The 22,194-nt window shown below is 43.3% G+C and overlaps 1 protein-coding gene and 2 long non-coding RNA genes across 3 annotated transcripts in view; 1 reads left to right on the top strand and 2 right to left on the bottom strand.

The window, feature by feature from the left end:
- Positions 1–22,194, top strand: part of LOC119131444 — a 546,859-nt gene that overhangs the window by 179,015 nt on the left and 345,650 nt on the right. The gene's annotated exons all lie outside the window — the stretch shown is intronic.
- LOC119131419 (SWI/SNF-related matrix-associated actin-dependent regulator of chromatin subfamily B member 1) overlaps positions 1–22,194 on the bottom strand; it is an 82,159-nt gene that overhangs the window by 53,491 nt on the left and 6,474 nt on the right. Inside the window, exons 3-4 of the mRNA XM_037265879.1 lie at positions 21,672–21,780; positions 16,825–16,962 (exon numbers count right to left, since the gene is read on the bottom strand). Of these exons, the coding sequence (XP_037121774.1) occupies positions 16,825–16,962; positions 21,672–21,780 (247 nt within the window). The remainder of the gene's footprint in view (positions 1–16,824; positions 16,963–21,671; positions 21,781–22,194) is intronic.
- Positions 10,973–11,776, bottom strand: LOC119131450. Its single transcript, XR_005099662.1, has 3 exons — positions 11,761–11,776; positions 11,688–11,689; positions 10,973–11,209 (listed from the first exon to the last, which is right to left on the bottom strand). It is a non-coding gene; the product is annotated as an uncharacterized LOC119131450 (long non-coding RNA).

Below are 22,194 nucleotides of genomic sequence, written 5' to 3'. Positions count from 1 at the left end.
TCAAACCATCTGTGTCACTCCAAATCATTAAATCCATCGATCAAATTCCTTGTCTTTTGTCAACAACGCCGCGCGTGTGCCCTGACGTCAGCCTCGTCGTTTTTCCACAGATCTAGTATATAACTATATTGTAGCGTTAACAAAGTACAAGGACCCAAGCACCGGCATGGACTTCCAGGCGTGTGGCGGCGTGGACTTCCATCCCCGGAGGTGGCATTTCCAGCCACGGAGATGGAAGAGAGCTCCATAGAACAGGACCGGGCGTGCGTAAAAGCCATGTCCAAGCCCCATCCACCTCCCCGGACAGCCACCCGGCCGAGCGCCGGCCCCCGACTTCTATCCACGGAGGTGAAAGAGAGCTCCGTAGAGTAGGAGCGTGCGTAAAAGCCATAGTTTTTCAAACCTTCTGTGTCACTCCAAATCCTTAAATCCTTCAAACTCTTCGTCCGCCGTGTCACTTAGAAACAAAGCCGCTAATGATGCCGATAGTACGTGGGGCCCTTCGTCATCTTCGTCATCCCGTGATCAATCTTTGTCCTTTATGTAAACAACCGCCGCCCCACGCCGCATCGCGCTGCTGACGTCACTTGAAATTCAAATTACAGTAATCCCTTGCTACATCGCGGTTCGTTTATCACGGTTTCACTTTTTTTGGGGGGGGGAAGATTTTTGAAAAAAAACATATATAAGTCGCTCCTCATTATAAGTCGCCCCTCCACCCAAACTATGAAAAAAAACGCGACTTATAGTCCGAAAATTACGGTATATACAGTATATATGCCGTCGCGGCGGGCGGGGGAATGCTCGCGAGTCGCCGAGGGTAACGTTGCCTGCTCCCCTCCATATATAAAAAAATAATTTTCTCAACGGATTTACACAATTCACGAAAATACTTTAGACGGAAAAAAACACGGAAATCCGCGGATCCGCGGAAAATTCTCATCCCTGAACACTTCTTGTTCCATACTCGGCACTCACGAGGTGATCCATTTGTCAGGAATATTTCGGTTCGTTGTTGGAGCAGGGGTTTCTTTGGTAGCAACGCGCTAACGTTAGTCGCTAACGGTGCTAATCACCCATGTCTGTCGCAGGTCTCAAACAAAACCCATTCCTCCTGGCTGGCTCGCCAAATATGTTGCGGCTTCGAGTCACGAGTCACGAAGAGCTGCATGTTTTGTCCTTTAACAGGTGTTTTTATTCTTTTTCAAGCCCACCGAACATACAGAGCTGTCTCCTCTACATCCACGTCACTCTTTTTTTCGACATGTCCCCAAGACCTACATCCGTGGTCCCTTTCATGGCAGGAGAAATCAACCATAACAAAAATGCACCAAACCTAGTAAAGAAATGGCCAGAAAAATCACAATTACGATGATTGTAAACCCACAGAAATCCCATAAATTAACTGAACATCAATGAAACATCTGTTAGCAAGTCGAGACTCTCACATGGAGCCAGCGGCAGAAAATCCCCATGGTAGAGGAGAAGGGGGCCTGGACATGAATCTCACGGGAAGAATAAGACAACTTCTTTGTTGGCAGTCCAGCTAAAGGACATCAAACCATGCACCAATTACGACAACTTCTTTGCTGGCAGTCCAGCTTAAGGACATCAAATCATGCACCAATTAGGACAAATTCTTTTTGGCAGTCCAGCTGAAAGAGAACAAACCATACAGCAGGATCGGGCTGACCAGCCTCTCACACAATTATCTCCATGACAGCCAACAACCAAGAAGACACACACAAACAGCAAAGCACCCCCTTTTGTTTAAATGTTCTGTATAAAGGCTGGGTCAGGGAAATTAGTTCTTTGTCACTCTGCATCGCTACATTCGCAGTTAGGGACGGATGTGACCCGGAGCTCTGCTTACAAAATTGGCTTGGTGTTATTACAGTGATCCCTCATCTATTGCGGGAGATGCGTTCCAGAACCACCCGTGATAAAGATCCGCAAAGTAGAAACGGGGTAGGAATTCTTTATGAATTTACACATCATTGGATCAAAATTTACAATACATAGTGCTTCTTTTTAGCCGCATAATGCCTGTATATTGTATAATGTAGCACTTCAAGTTAATGACAGACACTGCCATCTCATCCAAATTTCTCTACCCATACATGAACACAACATGAGAGGGAAACAACTGATAAAGGGAAAAAGACGGAAACTGACATGTACAAGTGTTCATGTTACCATCAAAGATCTGCCATTGGCCAGTGTATGACGAGTTGGCTCAAGATTTTTGAAAAAAAACATATATAAGTCGCTCCACATTATAAGTCGCCCCCCCACCCAAACTATGAAAAAAAACGCGACTTATAGTCCGAAAATTACGGTATATACAGTATATATGCCGTCGCGGCGGGCGGGGGAATGCTCGCGAGTCGCCGAGGGTAACGTTGCCTGCTCCCCTCCATATATAAAAAAATAATTTTCTCAACGGATTTACACAATTCACGAAAATACTTTAGACGGAAAAAAACACGGAAATCCGCGGATCCGCGGAAAATTCTCATCCCTGAACACTTCTTGTTCCATACTCGGCACTCACGAGGTGATCCATTTGTCAGGAATATTTCGGTTCGTTGTTGGAGCAGGGGTTTCTTTGGTAGCAACGCGCTAACGTTAGTCGCTAACGGTGCTAATCACCCATGTCTGTCGCAGGTCTCAAACAAAACCCATTCCTCCTGGCTGGCTCGCCAAATATGTTGCGGCTTCGAGTCACGAGTCACGAAGAGCTGCATGTTTTGTCCTTTAACAGGTGTTTTTATTCTTTTTCAAGCCCACCGAACATACAGAGCTGTCTCCTCTACATCCACGTCACTCTTTTTTTCGACATGTCCCCAAGACCTACATCCGTGGTCCCTTTCATGGCAGGAGAAATGAACCATAACAAAAATGCATCAAACTTAGTAAAGAAATGGCCAGAAAAATCACAATTACGATGATTGTAAACCCACAGAAATCCCATAAATTAACTGAACATCAATGAAACATCTGTTAGCAAGTCGAGACTCTCACATGGAGCCAGCGGCAGAAAATCCCCATGGTAGAGGAGAAGGGGGCCTGGACATGAATCTCACGGGAAGAATAAGACAACTTCTTTGTTGGCAGTCCAGCTAAAGGACATCAAACCATGCACCAATTACGACAACTTCTTTGCTGGCAGTCCAGCTTAAGGACATCAAATCATGCACCAATTAGGACAAATTCTTTTTGGCAGTCCAGCTGAAAGAGAACAAACCATACAGCAGGATCGGGCTGACCAGCCTCTCACACAATTATCTCCATGACAGCCAACAACCAAGAAGACACACACAAACAGCAAAGCACCCCCTTTTGTTTAAATGTTCTGTATAAAGGCTGGGTCAGGGAAATGAGTTCTTTGTCACTCTGCATCGCTACATTCGCAGTTAGGGACGGATGTGACCCGGAGCTCTGCTTACAAAATTGGCTTGGTGTTATTACAGTGATCCCTCATCTATTGCGGGAGATGCGTTCCAGAACCACCCGTGATAAAGATCCGCAAAGTAGAAACGGGGTAGGAATTTTTTATGAATTTACACATCATTGGATCAAAATTTACAATACATAGTGCTTCTTTTTAGCCGCATAATGCCTGTATATTGTATAATGTAGCACTTCGAGTTAATGACAGACACTGCCATCTCATCCAAATTTCTCTACCCATACATGAACACAACATGAGAGGGAAACAACTGATAAAGGGAAAAAGACGGAAACTGACATGTACAAGTGTTCATGTTACCATCAAAGATCTGCCATTGGCCAGTGTATGACGAGTTGGCTCATGGAGTTATTTATACCGTAAAACTAACATGTACTGCAGGGAGTCGGTTGCTGCCATTGACATAAATGCATCGAGCTTTTACTGCAATGGTCTCTTTGTTAACCCTCCGATTAAAAAAACAACAACACGTGGCTTGTATCGTACCATAACACATCACATCCCTAAAAAGACAACAACCCAAAGTTAGAATATAATGGTAGATTAGGTTAATATATTTTCAATATATTCATAGATTTTCAAATAATTGAATGTCTGGCTTTTTTGTTATGGGCAACGTATGGTGAAGATAACACGGCATAAAAGTAAAGACAAAAGTGCATATCAGTCAAGTCAACAGCCTTATAATTCCTGTTAGTAACACATTATATAACCTACGTATACACAGTACATTCTATGAAAATATATGCCATATTTCCAGTAAAGTGACAAGTGTGTCAGGGTTTTCCAAACTATCTTGATCGTATGATTATGTTGGAATGTAACCAGTAATAAATAACCTAGGTAGATTAGTTTTATGCTTATGTTGGTGTGTAACCAGTAATAAATAACCTAGCTTGTCCCATCCTACACAATGTCGTAAAACATTCCCTTGCTATGCTTTGACTAGAGGTCAAGGGCTTTCTCTTCTCTATCCAGTCCACTCTCACCCCCACCCTGTTTTCCTTAATAAAAACGCTCATGCAGGAGGCGAGAGTCAGGCGTCATTCGATCATCGCTGTATGCACAGCGACGAATGGACTCTCTACCTGCAGGTGTCTCAAAAGACTTAATTGTCTCCCGTGTGGTTCTTGCAAAATAAGTTAGAGTGAGCACCACTCTAACATTTTGGTGCCGAAACCCGGGACCTCTCATACCCGCCATCTGGCTGACGGAGGACGACACGCTGTACACCGTCGACGGGCCAGCGTCCATTTCCGGACCTGGTAAAGAAAGACCTGGGAAGGAAATTCTTCGCTGGGCCAGCATCTTAGGTCTGCCTTCGTCTGACAGAGGTGGATTGACGGGACCCGGCAGTGCAACGAGCCAGGGGACAAGTAAGTTAAAGCCCTAAAGTTGTGTGATTGTGTTGTTGTGAAACGCGTAAAAGGTAGAGGTGCGCGGAATATAGCTTGGGTTCAAGTCCCAGGGGAAGAAACAGGCTAAGAAAAGCAGAGCTTCTTTTTCGTTCATCGAAGAGGTGCGTAGATTCTTCTTTGTCTGTTTTTCCAAGCTGAGGGATCTGGCTCTGGTTAGAGTCCCAGTGGAAGGCACGTGCTAAGAAACACGGAGCTTCTTTTTTGTTAATCAAAGAAGAGTGTAGATTTTTCTTTGTACGTTTTTCCGGCCAAAGAACAGCTTGGGTTCAAGTCCCAGTGGAAGGAACGGGCTAAGAAAAAACAGAGTTTCTTTTTCCTAATTGAAGAAGGGCGTAGATTCTTTTTTTTTGTCCGTTTTTCCAAGCTGTTTGGAAGGGTTTTACACCCATCCTGGATAGGCCTAAAAATAAAAAGCGCTGGAGTTTGTGTGGTTGAGAGTGTGTCTGGTAGGATAAATTGACTAGAAAGAGAATTTGTTGAAAGGTCAATTTAAACCTGCATTGAGGATCCTCAAAGAAAGAGTATAAATTTTTGAAACAAAATTGTATAAACCTAAAATACCAAGTTAAGATGGGAAATAAAAACGGTAAATCCCCAGCTCTTGATGGAGATGAGAAGTACATGGCGAGTAAATTTGTTAATTGTATGCAATACATGCCGAAGTGGAAGAAAAAGTATGGAGTAGAAGGGAAGTTGAAAGTTGAAGTGTGGAAGATAGTGGTTGATGTTTTGGAGGAGAGTGTGAATAGGAAGTCAAAGGGACTGAAAAAGAAGAGAAAAGAGAGAGAATTGATTTGTGCTAGAATGTGGTTGAATGCTTCACAAGAGAGAAGAGAACAAATCCAAAAGACAAAAGATAGAAAGATGAAAAGTGATGAGGCTGCGACTATGTTTGTCAGGCCGGAAGACAATGAGGCCACAGTGCGCAGGCGCACTGTCCCAGGTGCACCTCAAGCAGAGGAGCAAGAGGGGCTTTCCGCTCGTGCGCAAAACTTGTATCCAAGCTTAACAGACCTGCACCCTCCCCCATATAACAGCAAAAAAGGTCAGGGTCAAATTATTAGAAGCCCTGTACAAACAAGAAGTTTGACCACTGCTGCTAGATTTTCCCAAAATTTAGACAATGTTGATGTGTGCCCAATGATACAGGTGCCAAACCCTATTGGAGGGGAAGGCCAACCTCCACATACATATGTTTTTCGGCCATGGACTTTGGAAGAGGCAAGGAAAGCAGTTGAAGGGGTTACCCCTGTTGCTGAAGACCCAGATAAATGGGCAGAAGACATGGTTGGAATCATACATTCCTATAGACTAAATGGGCATGAGGCAGGAGAAGCTGCAATGTCTTCCTTGGGAAAAGACTGGGCAAAGGTTAGAGGAAATTATAAAGGTAGAAATAATCAAGGGCCTTTTCCCTATCCTGTTGAGGGAAATCGATTGGGAGGGGAGTATGCAGCACAATGGAATGATCTTGTGCAAAGAGTGCGAACTATATTTCAAAGACGAGCGAATTATGGTCATTTGGCAGGAATAAAACAGAAGCCTGGGGAAGATACTGATGATTTTCGCTTGAGATTTGAAAAATAATTCAGGGTGCATAGTGGCATCCCATTCAATGATGCAGCTGAGAGTGCTTATCAGCAACAGCTTAAAAATGCGCTCCTTACTAATTTCCGCCCTGAAATAGGCAACTGGGTGAGGAAACATTTGGTGGAAGTAGATATTGCAAGTGTGACAACAACTATGCAATGGGCCAGACATGCTGAAAAAGTGATCAAAAAAGGCAAAAGTTCTGATGTATTTCATCTAGACGTTGATGACCTAGATGAAGATACAACAGTCTTCTTCCAAGGGTCCCAGCGGGTCAGAAGAGGAGGTAGAGGCCAACAAGGTCGAAGGCCACCATACAATTCAAAACCCCCACCAGATTCTGACAACTGTTGGAACTGTGGGAAACGTGGACACTGGTCAAGAGAGTGTCGTTTTGCAAAACAAAACCAATCAAGGGGTGGAGGAAGGGGCAGAGGGAAAGCCAAATTCTCAGCATGACTAGATTCCTCCCCTATGACCTCTTGTGCTCCTACAGAGGAAGAAATAGTAGATGTTCATACAGCATGGGACATTCTGAGTGCATTAAAAGAAAAACCATATGTTACCTTAAACATTGGAGGAAGTGAAGTAGAGTTTTTGTGTGATACCGGAGCTTGTAAAACCGTAATAAAAACTAAAGTCCCTCATCTAAAGGCCTCCCAAAATACAATTTGGGTGAAATTTGCTGATGGGCAGGTACACAAGGAGAGTATCTCCAATCCAGTTGTAGTGAGAGATGATGAAACGGGAGTCATAGCTTCAGTCTCGATTGTTCTATCCCCAAAATGTCCCATAAACCTGCTGGGACGAGATCTGATGACTCGGTTGGGAATTGCAATAATTCCAGTAAAGGATGGCATGCGAGCATGTAGAGTGAGAGATGTAGACTCATATGCTGCACAAGCAGGTGAACAGATTTGCTGCTCCTATGACATCACTCCTGAACGGAATCCCAAGCTACCAAGCAGATTGCTGGGTGAAGCTCGAAAACAATTGTCCCGACCTGAATCAGAAATGACTTGTAATCAGTTACATGTCACCATGAATATTCTCACTGATCCACATGATGACTATATTGAAAGTTTTCTCAGTGACACAGAAGTAACTTTAACAATCACTGCTCTGTACACAGACCGCAGGTCATTTGCAGCTGCTGCTGTGCTCCTGCCCGCTCCTCAGAAAGACAAATACATGTTGTCGGCTGTACCCCACATTTCATTGTTCAAACCTCAGTGTAACATGGGCAGATGTGGGTTGCCGAATTAAACTTGCTGGATCTGTCACTGATTATGAGGACAAAGGTGATGGGTGGAGCTACAGTACCAGTTGTGACATGTGGAAGCAAACAGTGTGTGAAGTAGCTGTTGGTAGGGCATGCGCTTGTGCGCTTCCCTGACTAGTTGACATTTGTTTGAATGAAGAGGAGGAGGGGGAATTGGCTGGGCTTCCTGAAAAACTGTGGACAAAGGGCCCATCTGATGTAGGACTTTTAACGTCCATTCCCCCAGTACAGATCAAACCAAGATCAGAGTGGCGTCCAAGAGTTAAGCAATATCCTTTAAAACACGAGGCAATAAATGGTATTGCCCCTGTTATAAATGATCTTTTGACAGGAGGAATCATTAGGAAGTGCTCGGATTCTCCTTGCAACACTCCTATTTTTCCAGTCCAAAAGGCCAATAAAATTGATTGGCGAATGATACAAGATTTACGAGCAGTGAATGATGCAGTGCAGACAAGAGCACCTAATGTGCCTGACCCACACACACTTCTGAACACTTTGAAACCTAACCAGAAGTTTTTCACAGTAATTGATCTTAGCAATGCATTTTTCTCAGTGCCAATTCACCCAGACTCACAGTTTTGGTTTGCGTTTACCTTTAAAGGACAAAGCTATACGTACACCAGATTGCCACGGGGATTTGCTGATAGTCCAACTATTTTCATTCAAGCTATCATGGCCTGTTTGGCTGATTTTCAGATGTCAAACAAAAGCCAACTTCTAGTTTATGTAGATGATCTCCTGGTAGCCTCTGAAACTGAAGCTGCTTGCAAGGAAGACTCCTTAGCATTGTTACACTTTCTCTGCAAAACAGGGAATAAAGTGAGCAAGAACAAGCTACAATGGGTCAGACAGGAAGTGAACTATTTAGGTCACACTTTGTCAGCTTCTGAAAGACAGATACAAAGAACCAGAAAGCAGATCATTGCAGATGCACCGAAACCTGAAACAAAAAAACAAATGATGTCATTTTTGGGGCTCTGCAATTACTGCAGAGCATGGATCCCACATTATGCGGAAAAGACACAACCGCTGCTGAATATTGTGCATGGAGTCCCCATGGCAATGACAGAAAAAATAATGTGGACACCAGTAGCAGATGATGCTTTTGTAGTGCTGAAACAGGCTCTGATGGAAACTACAACTCTTATCTTGCCAGACTACAATAAAACCTTTGTGCAAACAGCAGACTGCAGGAATGGTTTTATGACCTCAGTGTTGCTGCAGAGTCATGGCAGCAAACTAAGACCAATTGCATTTATTCCAAAAAATTGGATCCAGTGGCTCAATCTTTGCCAGACTGTGTCCAAGCAGTATGCGCGGCAGCGCTTGCAGTGAGACAAGCTGCAGATGTGGTGCTCTTTCACAAAATGGAGCTGCTCGTTCCACATGCTGTAGATGTGTTGCTACTGCAAAGTAAAATGAACTTTTAGTCGCCAGCCAGACACCTGTCTTACACTGCTACACTTCTGTCACAACCACACATTGTGATAAAGAGGTGCACAGTCCTTAACCCAGCAACGTTGATCCCGTTGCCAGGGGATGGTACCCCACATAACTGTTTGGATGCCACAGAACATCTACAGCTGCCCAGAGAAGATTTAAGCGACACGCCACTTGACAAAGGGGAAAAGTGGTTTGTGGATGGATCATGTTCAAAGGATCCTAAAGGAAACAATAAAAGTGGTTATGCAATTGTGAAATTGCCAAACCAGATTGTTGAAGCAGAGAAGCTTCCATACAACAGGTCAGCGCAGGCTGCTGAGCTAATTGCGCTAACAAGAGCTTGTCAATTAGCGGAAGATAAGGAAGTCACTGTATACAAAGACAGTCAGTATGCGTTTTCTACTCTGTTCTATTTTGCGAAACAATGGGAGCGCAGAGGGATGACAACATCAACCGGTAAGCCGGTTACCCATGCCTCCTTGTTAAAAGACTTGTTGGAGGCCATTCATTTACCTGCTAAACTAGCTATGTGTAAATGTGCTGCTCACACCACAGGCACAGATGAAGCCTCAAATGGAAACAGATTAGCAGACAGAATTGCTAAAGAAGCAGCAGCAGGGAAACATGGCCATGAATTTTTTTTAATGGATTCAGAGGACACGCAACTCATAGATAAGACTATACTGACAGATATGCAGGGCAATGCTCCAATGGTGGAAAAACGAATGTGGACGACAAAAGGCGCAATAATGGATACAGATAATATCCACCACATCAATGACAAACCTGTTTTACCAAAATCACTTTTTAAGGCAGCAGCAATTGCGACACATGGGCCTTGCCATGTGTCGACAGGAGGGATGAAGTCCATCATACATCAACAGTTCACTACCTTTGGTTTAGATGCTTACTTAAAATTTTTTTGTAAAGCATGTCCTGTTTGTGTGAAACATAATCCACAAGGAAACATGAGACCTAAGAGAGGCTCATTTCCAAAACCGTCTTACCCATTTCAAATCATGCACATGGATTTTATTGAGCTCACACAAAGTCGACCTCACAAATACTGCTTAGTGATGATTGATGCATTTTCCAAATGGGTGGAAATAGTTCCATCTAAACGAGCAGATGCCTTAACAGTGGCAAAAGCCATCTGCAAAGCCATCATACCGACTCATGGCATCCCCCAAACCATTTACAGTGACAATGGTCCACACTTTGTGAACCAAGTTGTACAGAACATGGCTGTACACCTTGGGATAACATTAAAAAACCACTGCGCTTGGCATCCTGCGAGCGCTGGCCTGGTTGAACGAGCAAACTCCACTATCAAAAGCAGGTTGAAAAAATGCATGGAAACAACAGGCAGATCTTGGCCAGAGTGCCTGGACTTAGTGAAGCTCTATATGAGAATTACTCCCACTTCAGAAGGGCTAACACCTTTTGAAATCATCCATGGGAGACCATATAGACCAGTGGTTCCCAAACTTTTGCAGGCTGGCGCCCCCTTTGGCTCCCCAGTGAATTCCTAGCGCCCCCCCCAAGGCACATATGGAAACAAAAACCTCTTTCTTAATATTTGGTTTGCTGCAATTTGAAAAGAGAAAGGTTAAACACAAATGTGTATTTCACAAATAAAACCCAATTTAGTATTTAGTAAACCAATTTATTTTTTAGCAGTTTTAACTGTTTCAGCAACATAGAATCGTAAATAAACATTCCACCAGTAACCTTCATTGTCTCACACGTAATATTAATGGGATGGATGTGCTTGGTGCAGGGACATAAGCTTCTCAACATCAGGCTGGAACTCACTAAGAAGAAGTCGTAGATCCCCGCGGTCAGTAATTTTCAGTCGGTTTCTTTGCTTGGAAAGAAGCAAGGTGACTGCACTGAAGCCCCGTTCTACTAAATATGATGTTGGGAAGGCAATGAAGTACATCTTGACCTTGTTCCACAGCACTTGATAGCAGTCAGAGATTTTTTTTTGTAACCAAAAATCTTGATATGACTTTTTGAACTTTGGCCTTAGCTCAATGTCATTTTGAATTGAAATCAGTTCTTCCTCTGCCACTCCAGTTTCTTCACCGTCGACATTTAGGAATGGATTGATCACCCAGTCTGGTATTTCAAGCAATAAAATGTCCTCAAATCTCTCAGACATGTCTCTGTGCAGTTCATCCAGGTGTGTACAATACACTTGAAGGTCATCGTCTGGTATGCCTTTTTCCTCATCCAATTCAGAGAGGCTTGGGAACTGGTAGAGTGCATGGCGAGCTATGTTTCGTTTGAATAACTGTAACTTGGCCAGGAAGGTGGAGATAGCTGATTTGACTTTAATTAGGTTAGCCTCATTTCCCTGCAGCTGCAAATGAACTTCATTGAACTTTGCGAATATATCTGCCAAATAAGCAATGTCATGCTTCATGTTTCTTAGTTCATCACACAGAACAGAATTGGAGTCTTGGAAGAATTCAACAACTGTATCAAACAGTGAATAGAAACGTCTCAGGCAGTTTCCCTTTGACAGCCATCTAACTTCTGTGTGCAACACTAAACGTTCAAACTCTTCATCATTATCAGTGCACAGCTGTCGAAACAGTCGGGAATTGAGGGCATGTGCCTTGATTTTATTTATTGCTGTGATAACAGTACTCATTGATTTGTGTAGTCTACCACTCAGGTTTTTTGCGACCAGATGCTGCCTGTGGATTACACAGTGCACTGTAAGTACTCCAGGTACAGCTTTTTTCAAGAAACTAATGAAGCCACGATGACGACCTACCATTGATGGTGCCCCATCTGTTGCACAAGCAAGAATGTTAGAAAGTGGGATGTCTTTCTCTTTGAAAAAATCATCAACGACACGAAATACTGACTCCCCTTTTGTGTCTGTTTCAAGCTGTCTTGCAAATAACAGCTCTTGAACCAAGCTTTCATCTTTGACGAAACGAACATAAGCAAGAAGCAAAGATTCATTGCCTGGCAGAGTGGACTCATCTAACTGTAAACTAAATTCTGTTGTCCTAAGCATGTTACACAATGTTTCTTCAATATTTTCAGCCATTTCATCTATTCTTCTCTGAACAGAGTTATCACTGAGAGGAATAGCTTTTATAATTTTGTCAGGTGACTTGTGTAGAACTGTGTGTAGAACCTCTCTTACTGCTGGTAGAAAAAGCTCTTCTCCAATTGTATGAGGCTTACCAGATCTAGCAATCAGCAAAGAGATGTTGTATGACGCTCGCAAACCGTCAGTAGATTGTTGTGAAATGCTGTCAAACATATTTCCGATGGTTTTCCGTTTCTGAACGTTGTCACGGAGTGACTGCAAATATGCCAAGTTTTTGTCTGCTTTATCAGAGTGCATTTTCTTCAAATGTTCCAAAAGCCTCGAAGGTTTCATAGCTTCATTTGAAAACACTCTATCACTCAGTAGACACATTGGTTGCTGTTGGTTGTGTGGTGCTGCGACAAATCCATATTTCAGATATTCCACACTATATTGCCGACACTTCTTTTTTGTTTGCTGTACCAAGGCCATACTTTATTCTGGAACAAAAAAATAAAACCATGTAAAATACAGCATTTTATCGCATTTCATAAATAGGCCTACTTAAAGACAAAAATGACAACATTGAAGGTATGAAAAGCAAGTTTACCCTCTCATGTATTCATTTTCTTCCATTTACTCACAGCAAATGGTGGCGGACGTGATCTAAGGCAGTGGTCCCCAACCTTTTTTGCGCCACGGACCGGTTACATGTCAGAAATATTTTCGCGGACCGGCATTTATATAAATAAATAATACATTTATATAAATAAATAAATAATACATTTATAATATCATTACCATTACGTTGAATTAGTGGGAGCACTGAGTTTGTTTCTCAGAAACGAGCCGGTCCCATCTAGACGTAATCGGAGACAATGACACCCGAAGTGATTTAAGGTTTGTCTTTTATTGCAGGATGCTTGGTCTCCATGTGTTGAAGCAGTTTTGAATGCTTCACTGCCTGGTTAGTTAGCCTGTCGCCACATATTAGCTTTGCGGGCTCGACTGGGGAAACATGTCACGTGACCGGGACGAGTGTCTTGACCTGAATTAATTGATCGTCGATAAAAAAAAAAATTCTGTGCGGCTTGGCGGCCCGGTACCAAGTGACCCACGGACCGGTACCGGTCCGCGGCCCGGTGGTTGGGGACCACTGCCCTAACCAGCTCAACACAACACAACACGGCGCGTTCTGGCGAGTCCCCAATTTCATGTTGACTTGAACTCAAGATGATGTTGACCGCCAGAATGCGGTTTTTATTATAAGATAAAATTCTGAACATTACAAGCTTGAAATTACAAACCTGAGCTTTTGCTTTTGTAGTCTATGCTGTCGGATCTGACTGGGCCAGAGCGGCGTGTTGTGTACAAATCGACTGCCGCCCCCCTACCGCCCCTTTCTTCCTCAACGCCCCCCCAGATCTTTCCACCGCCCCCAGGGGGGCGGTACCGCCCACTTTGGGAACCACTGATATAGACTACCTGTGTTCCCTGCAGATTTGCAAAAAGCAGATGAAGAACAGTCCTTGGCAGATTATATGAAAAGGACGCTCAAACTGAAAGATGTGTCAAATGCAAATTTACTGCCGCCTGGTCTTTCCTCCTCACAGGTCGACAACCCCATCAATCCAGGAGACTGGGTCTACATCAAGGTCATTAAAAGAAAGAACTGGGTCAGCCCACGGTGGGAGGGACCATTCCAAGTCTTGCTGACTACCCCCACCGCAGTGAAGATCGCTGAACGGCCCAGCTGGATTCACCTCAGCCACTGCAAGTTGCAGAGAGTGCTGGACCCCTAATTCGGAGTGGTGGGGAAGGCTGACTTCAAAGGGGTCCTATCGTTTAGGGTGGGACGTCTCAATGTTGGTGAAGAAAACAACGATCCCCACTCCGCTAGGCGAGGGGATGTCCCGGTGTCTCTGCCATCCTAGTAGCAACGGGGCTCCATATGCCAGATGGATCCTCTGCTGCATTGTGGTTGGAGCGTGCTATGGTCTATGGACTCATTTGAACAGACCAAGTGATAATGTTGACCGTGGAAAACGATGGTCACACGATGAGAACTTTGAGGACTGGTCATGGGACCCCAAAAACCCATACGAAACCAACACGTGGTACCGGTACGTCAAGTTCACTGTGAGAGCCCACACACAGGAGGGGTGTTATGTGTGTTCAAAACTCCCCCCTTCCTCCACGCAAGTTCACTTGGAGGCCAGAGCAATGAATGTCACCGAAGCGAAATGTATGGCATCCAAGGGAGGAGTTGGATATCAACACCGTGCTGTCAAAGTGAGAGATGACGACCCTTCCCGCCCTGGACTTGCGAAAGGTACCTGTGATCAGCTTTTCTGGACAAATCTCAATGTGACTGTTAAAGGACGAACATTGCCGCAGGTGGCCTACACAGAGCGGCGACCTGGAGTGAACTATACGTGTTACATCCAAGGAAGTAAGACCCACAAATGCATTGACAGAGACTGCTCTCCAGGAGGAAACTGGATGGGAGCTTTGGACATCGCCGCTGAGTGTCAGGATAGGAGAGCCATTTCAGTTGGGGAGGGCTCTCCGACTAACATGGCTGCACCATCGAACGGAACATACTTCATACAGAATGGCTGGTGGCTTTGTGGTCACAAGGTTTATCCGATGCTGCCCGCCAACTGGACAGGAGTGTGTGCACCAGTGTGGGTGACAGACCACACCTACAGGATACGACATCGTCAGCTGGCGACAGCACACAACTCTTCTGGACGTCAACGCAGGGCGGTTGCAACCTTTGACCCCCATGACCCTGTCTGGGGTGCGAATGTTCCAGACGACCATAAAGTATGGTCCGTTGGAGACAAAGTTGTTCATGTGCTTTTTCCCTGGGTCGGAGTTGGGAAACATTCGCTCTTCATCGAGACACTGAACTATCGTTTTCAATCCTTTGCGAATCTCTCACTACAAGTCAACGATGGACAAAATAGAGAGATTCGGGCTATTGGGCTGATGGTCTTGCAAAACAGGATGGTTCTGGACTTGTTGACGGCAGCACAAGGTGGTGTGTGCCACATCATTGGGACTTCCTGTTGCACATACATTCCGGGAGAAAATGACACACACATCTACGACGCCATGACTTCACTGAAGAACTTACAGCAGGCCATTTCGAATGACAAAGTTCCACAACAGTGGGGTTTCTTTTCATGGCTATTCTCTGGCAACTGGTGGCAACTGCTGTTGAAAATTGTGTCTCCTGTGTTTGTTGTGCTGGTGTTGTTGTGCTTGTTTACGACCTGTGTTATCCCATGTTTGAAGTCTGCTGTGACGAGGGTTGTCTCTTCTACCGTAGCGCAAGTACATATACAACTTCTTAGTCGTGACGGATGTGATAACCATAATGAAACGTGGATTGCGTAGGTGCTGTTATACTGTGCATGTTTTACAGAAACTTGATGATTTGACCATCGAAAATGCTTCGCAAGTGATGGATACAATGATGTACTGTTTCTGTGTTTTTCTTTTTATTTTTTTTTATTGATAGCATTCTGGTCGCCTAAGGCAGAGGGACCGTGTGAGACTTTTCCTGCGATTTAACATCGGCCAGCAGGTTTTTAGATCACACACTAAGTTTGAACTGGAGTATTGAGGAAAATCCTCATCTTCACTGGAGATTATTGCTATCGTTGTTTGTTGTTTTTGTCATGTTTCACCCTACACGATCCCCAACCCGTCCGCTGTCGTCTCTGTTTTTTTGTCGATCTTTTTTATTAGTGTTTTTGTTATTTTTACTATTCTTCTTTATATTTTCTTACTTATGTTTGATTGGTCGGGTTGACATAATCATATGATAAGACAGGAGGGATATGTCAGGGTTTTCCAAACTATCTTGATCGTATGATTATGTTGGAATGTAACCAGTAATAAATAACCTAGGTAGATTAGTTTTATGCTTATGTTGGTGTGTAACCAGTAATAAATAACCTAGCTTGTCCCATCCTACACAATGTCGTAAAACATTCCCTTGCTATGCTTTGACTAGAGGTCAAGGGCTTTCTCTTCTCTATCTCTATCTTCTCACCCCCCACCCTGTTTTCCTTAATAAAAATGCTCATGCAGGAGGCGAGAGTCAGACGTCATTCGATCATCGCTGTATGCACAGCGACAAATGGACTCTCCACCTGCAGGTGTCTCAAAAGACTTAATTGTCTCCCGTGTGGTTCTTGCAAAACAAGTTAGAGTGAGCACCACTCTAACAAGTGAACTCATTTTTGTGATGGGCACGCGCATGGTGATCCCAACATAAGGGGTATGATAAATAGGGTTAAGACACCATGAGGAAATACCCAATAAACACTCCAATAAAGTCATACAAAACATTCAGACACATTGCTACACTCAAAGGTTGAAAACAGAAAAAGAGAAAAAGTCTTGCATGAAAGTCATGCAACAAAACATACATTGGAAAAACAGACAGAGGATTTAAAAAAAACTGCCTATTGATGTGGGATGTTTTTGAACACACTGCACCCAAAATTAACTGGTAATGAACACTCAAACCTGAATTGCTTCTTCTTACCATAGTGGGAAGGTCCTCTTCTTGTCTCGACCCATTCGGTTGCGGTTGATGGTAGTGGAACAAGGCACAGCATCTAAATGGTGGGAGCTGTTGGGCAGTGTTGGGACCCATTGACTGCTTCTTTTGGCTTTCTGCTCCCTAGGAAAAGAAAATAAGTGTTAAGATGATACCTCGAGATTTTTGGGCAAACATTTAACTTTGTAAACTCGAGCTACCATATAATTGTATACAGTAATCCCTCGTTTATCGCGGCTAATTGGATCCAAGACCACCCGCCATAGGCGAAAATCCACGATGGAGAGAAAACAGTCACAATATCCATAAAATATTTTTATGAAGCTTTATTGTATTTTATTGTATTTTTAAACACTGTATGTATATTGTACTTTTAAATGTTTTTTGTATTCTTAAACACTTAAATAAACATTTTAAAGTCAAACTGACTTTCATAAACATTCTTTATTTAAATAAATAGGAAAATAAAGAAAATAAGAGTAAATATATACAATTTCCGCACAAGACCGTTATGAACCTTTATTGTAGTTTTATACACTATATTGTTTTTTTTAAACACTTTTTGTATCTTTTAAACACTTTTGTAAATTTTTTAAAGTCAAACTGACTCGCAGAAACATTCTTCTTTATATAAATAAGAAAATAAATATGAATAAATATATTGTTACAATATCCCCACAAGACTTTTATGAACCTTTTTTGAACTGTTGACGTATCTGGCTCCTCTCTGCTCTTGCGTGCAGGCCGACTGACGCGCCCCCGCGGCCCAGCGCGAGCACATCTGCACAAGACTTGTATAATTTTATTTTTATACACTCTATTGTACTTTTAAATAACTTATTGTATTTGAAACACTTTTTAAAATATTTTAAAGTGTCCCAGCTCCTCTCTGCTCTTGCGTACTGGTCGACTGACGCGCCCCCGTGGCCCAGCGCATCCGCACAAGACTTTTATAATTTTATTTTTAAACACTTTATTGTCTTTTTAAACATCTAAACATTTTAAAGTGTAAATGTGTCATGGCTCCGCTTTGCTCTTGCGGTGCTGACCGGCTGACGCACCCAGTTTATGTTATAGTTATTTGAATAACTGTTAATATGTTATGTCAGGCACGTTCTCAGTTCTTCGTTTGTGTTTATGTAACATTAGCTACGAGGCTCCCCTGCCATCATGAAAAGGGGAAAAAACAAATTCAATTGTTTTTATTATAAAGTCATTTTCCTTTTAATGTCAGTAGTTTTGTATCACTTTGAACCAAAATCGCTGATTTTTTATAGTTATTTTAAAACCGAAGACGATTCGCTCGGAGGAGGCAACTTCCTGCCTTGCCTCCTCTGAGGATTGCGTAATCACACGGCTGCTTATGCTGACAGGCTATGCAGCTAGACTGAACTGCTGTCTGTCTCTATGTCGCTGTTTAAGTGTTCAAACTCTGTAGCTATATTAACTAATTTTCGTAGTTAGACTTAGACAAACTTTATTGTCATTTTGTCAACACTAGGTGTACACAAAACGAAATTTCGTTGCATACGGCTTTCAACAATGTAGTGGTATTTCGGCTGGTTAAAAAGTGACATTCTATATAAAAATATGAAATAAGATAATTATAAAGTACAAAGTTCAGCAGTGATAAAGTATGTAAACAGTGCAGGAGACAAAAGCAGTATTTACAAGTGTGCAGAGGAATGCTACGTTTTAATGTTCAACAGTCTGACGACAGCAGGGAAAAAACTATTGCAGAACCTGGTGGACCTGCAGCGGATGCTGCGAAACCTCTTCCCAGAGGGCAGCAGGGAGAACAGTCCATGGTGGGGGTGTGATGGGTCACTGATAATATTACGGGCTCGGGACACGCAGCGCTGGGATGACAAGTCCTGAATGGAGGGAAGAGGAGCCCCGATGATCCTCTCTGCTGTCCTCACCACTCTCCTCAGGTTCTTCCAATCAGAGGCGCTGCAACCTCCACACCACACCGAGAGACAGCTTGTCAGAATGCTCTCTATGGTGCTTCGGTAGAACGTCCACATGATGGGTGGGGGCAGGTGGGCTCTCCTCATCCTCCGCAGGAAGTACAAGCGCTTCTGTGCCCTCTTGACCAGTGTTGTGGTGTTCACAGTCCAGGTGAGGTCGTCTGTGATGTGGACTCCCAGGAATTTAGTGCTGCTGACCACCTCCACAGCTGAGCTGTTGATGATCAGTGGAGCGTGGTGAGGCTGGTTCTTCCTGAAGTCGACGATGATCTCCTTCGTCTTCTCCACATTCAGGATCAGGCTATTTTCTCTGCACCAGCCCACCAACTGCTCCACCTCCTCTCTGTAGTCCAGGTCGTTGTTGTCCCTGATGAGGCCCACCACCGTTGTGTCGTCTGCAAACTTCACGATGTGATTGGTGGTGAACCTGGGGGCGCAGTCGTGTGTCATCAGGGTGAACAGCAGGGGGCTCAGGACGCAGCCGCCCAGGTATGTTGTCGGGGCCTGTGGCCTTACGTGGGTTGACTCTTCTCAGAGTCTTCCACACGTCGCCTGAGTCAAGGCAGAGAGCCTCCTCTTCCTGGTGGGGAACAGTTTTAACTGCAGGAGTGCTGTTTAGTGCCTCAAAACGCCCAAAGAAGTTATTTAGACCATTTAGGAAGTCAGCATCAACCTCACCCACCGGGGGGGAGGGTAAGTTGTAGTCCGTGATCGCCCGTATGCCTTGCCACATACTCCTGGTGTTATTGGCGTCGTGGAAAAAATCCTGAATTTTTCGACTGTGGCTTCGCTTCGCTAGCCTGATGGCACGGTTCAAGTTGGCTCTCGCTCTCCTCAGTGCCTCCTTGTCGCCAGACTTGAAGGCTGAGTTCCGTGCTCGTAGCGTATGACGTACCTCCTCAGTCATCCAGGGTCGTTGGTTGGCTCGGGTGATGATGTTCTTAGTGGTGCTGACGTCCTCGGAGCATTTGTTGATGTAGGCTGACACAGTCATGGCGTACTCATCAATGCAATGTAAGCTGGTGTATTGAATATCTAGTGTTTTCTGTCATCTGTCTGTAACGTCGTGTTTCTTTAGATGAATAAAACGGCTTTGAAAAGAGACTTTACGGAGGTAATGAAAAAAAGGTTCTCCAGCCTTATGGCAGGGGGTGCTAGTGATTCCGGGATGCTTCATGCGCCCACCTGTAGAATAAGTGATCTCCAGTTCAAATTTACAGTGAACAACTGAGGAGCAGTCGTCCATTTATTTCTTCCCGTTTTTACATTTCGTTTTACAATGGAGGATTACATAGCCAAACGATTTTCAACTATGGATTTTCGATCGAAGGAGGAGGTCATCAGTAAAGGACGACCAACTCCGGAGTTAAAAGGTTAGATTCGGACAACGGGACTTCAGAGCATGTATTTTCAAACGGAGTGGTACGCACGATCGAAAACGAGTTTTTGATTCCATGTGCTTTCTTGAGTGGTTTTATGTGTGAAGACTGCTGAATGAATAAGCCACTGAATGAATAAGCCACTCTAGAGCAGCATTCCCCAACCTTTTTTGTGACAAATTTTACCGGGGGGGGTGACGTCAGTGCCTCCCCAGTCATGAACCTCACCGCACGTCGCTGGCTAATCGTCAGTCCTCACAGTTTTGTCTGTTTTGACTCGTACGCCGCGCCTTCTTGCAGTTTAGTGGGAAAATGACGTGTGAAATGATATAATAATGTGTTAATAATTTCACACAAGTCGTTCAAGAGTATAAATCGCACCCCCTGCAAACCTATTAACAAAACTGCGACTTATAGTCCAGAAAATATGATAGTAATGCGATGTGTCTGCATACCTTTCAGAAAATAGGTAGTTGACAATGAGCTAACAATGTGGCTTCGAAGCTCGTGTCGGTGGTGGTCAGACGACGGAGAATTCGCCACCGTTACACCATTACCGGACCCACACATCAAACATAAGTTTCAGAGTCACAATGAATCCCCTTCCAAAAACAAAAAAAAAACTTTTTATAGGAGGCTTTCATATGTCAAAGCATGCCCATTTGATATGCACTTCATCTATAAAACAGATACACTGACAGAACATATGCATATGTTTAACATGATTTACGGTAAAACATTTGAGAGACGCATACCAAGTACAGCTAAAGCTCGATTTTACACAGACTTTAGGTTCAGAATTTGGAAATCGCTTTAACCCCAAAAGTCTTTTTAAAACAAATATTTTGAGGCAGCCGAAGGAGTCTTTTGTCACATTAATTTACGTCACGCATGTTGTTGGGTAGCTAAGGGGTCCGTTCGCCGTTTGTCCTTATGAATGCTCACCCCTACATCCAAGTCTGTTGACATTTGGATTAAAAGAGAAGCAATACGCAGATGACTATATCAGGCAAACTGGCTAAGTCATTTTCATGCTATGTGAATTGGATCGAAGAGAGATTAAAGCAGCCACATTTTCTACTACTGTGTCCGACCACGCTCTTTGACTTGTGAGTGACTGTGTGGATCAGGTGCTTTCACAAATTTCTTCCTTTCCGAATCAAAAACAATCTTAGTAACACTGTAATAAATCAGTCATAAAGATCAAAAAGACCAACTACTTCTTGTCTAGCGCCTTAAAATTAGTCACGGAAAGTCAATCACTAGCGCTAAGGTTTACACGCTAGTCACTTAGGTTCTTATGGTATTTATATCCTCCATTTGAAATACTATTTAAAAATGCATTTATGACGAGAAAAATTGGGGTCTATGACCAAACCACGTGAGACAGAAAGTTACGTAAAATCGAAGCGCTTCAAATCAAGCTTCAGCTGTAAATAGAAACTAAAATATTCTGCATAAGCAACTTTGAAGTAAGCAATACCTGAGATATGCTGGTGGCTCTGTGCTGATAGACACTGCCTTGTATTTGTCATCGTTACCATCAAAGATCTCCTCACACTCAGATGCCTTCAGTAGGGTAACACTGGTGGCTAAAATTTGTGGATAAAATGTCATTTTTTTTTTCAGTTCAGAAGATAAGTGACAATTTTCAGTTTGTATTTTTTTCCATTTGCAATGTCAAAGACACAACCAAATTTAAGTTGTCATTTAATATTTGTTACAGTAATGTAACCATTCAAATGTTTGGGGTCACTTAGAAATGTCCTTATATTTAAAATAATGAGGATAACATGAAACTAATTAGGAATACATTTTAATGTTAATGTGGTAAATTACTAATTAGCAGCAAACATCTGTTTTTTTAATGCAATATCTAAATAGGTATATAAAGGCCTATTTCCAGGAACCATCCCTCCAGTGTTCTAGTGGTCCATTGTGTTTGCTAGTTGTGTAAGAAGTCTATTGGATGATTAGAAAATTAGAAAGATTTGATTAGAAAACCT

The sequence above is a fragment of the Syngnathus acus genome, chromosome 12, assembly GCF_901709675.1.
Source record: "Syngnathus acus chromosome 12, fSynAcu1.2, whole genome shotgun sequence".
In the NCBI taxonomy this organism is placed as follows: domain Eukaryota; kingdom Metazoa; phylum Chordata; class Actinopteri; order Syngnathiformes; family Syngnathidae; genus Syngnathus; species Syngnathus acus.
The sequence above is the reverse complement of the archived record's forward strand: the minus strand, read 5'-3'. Positions and strand labels throughout refer to the sequence as shown.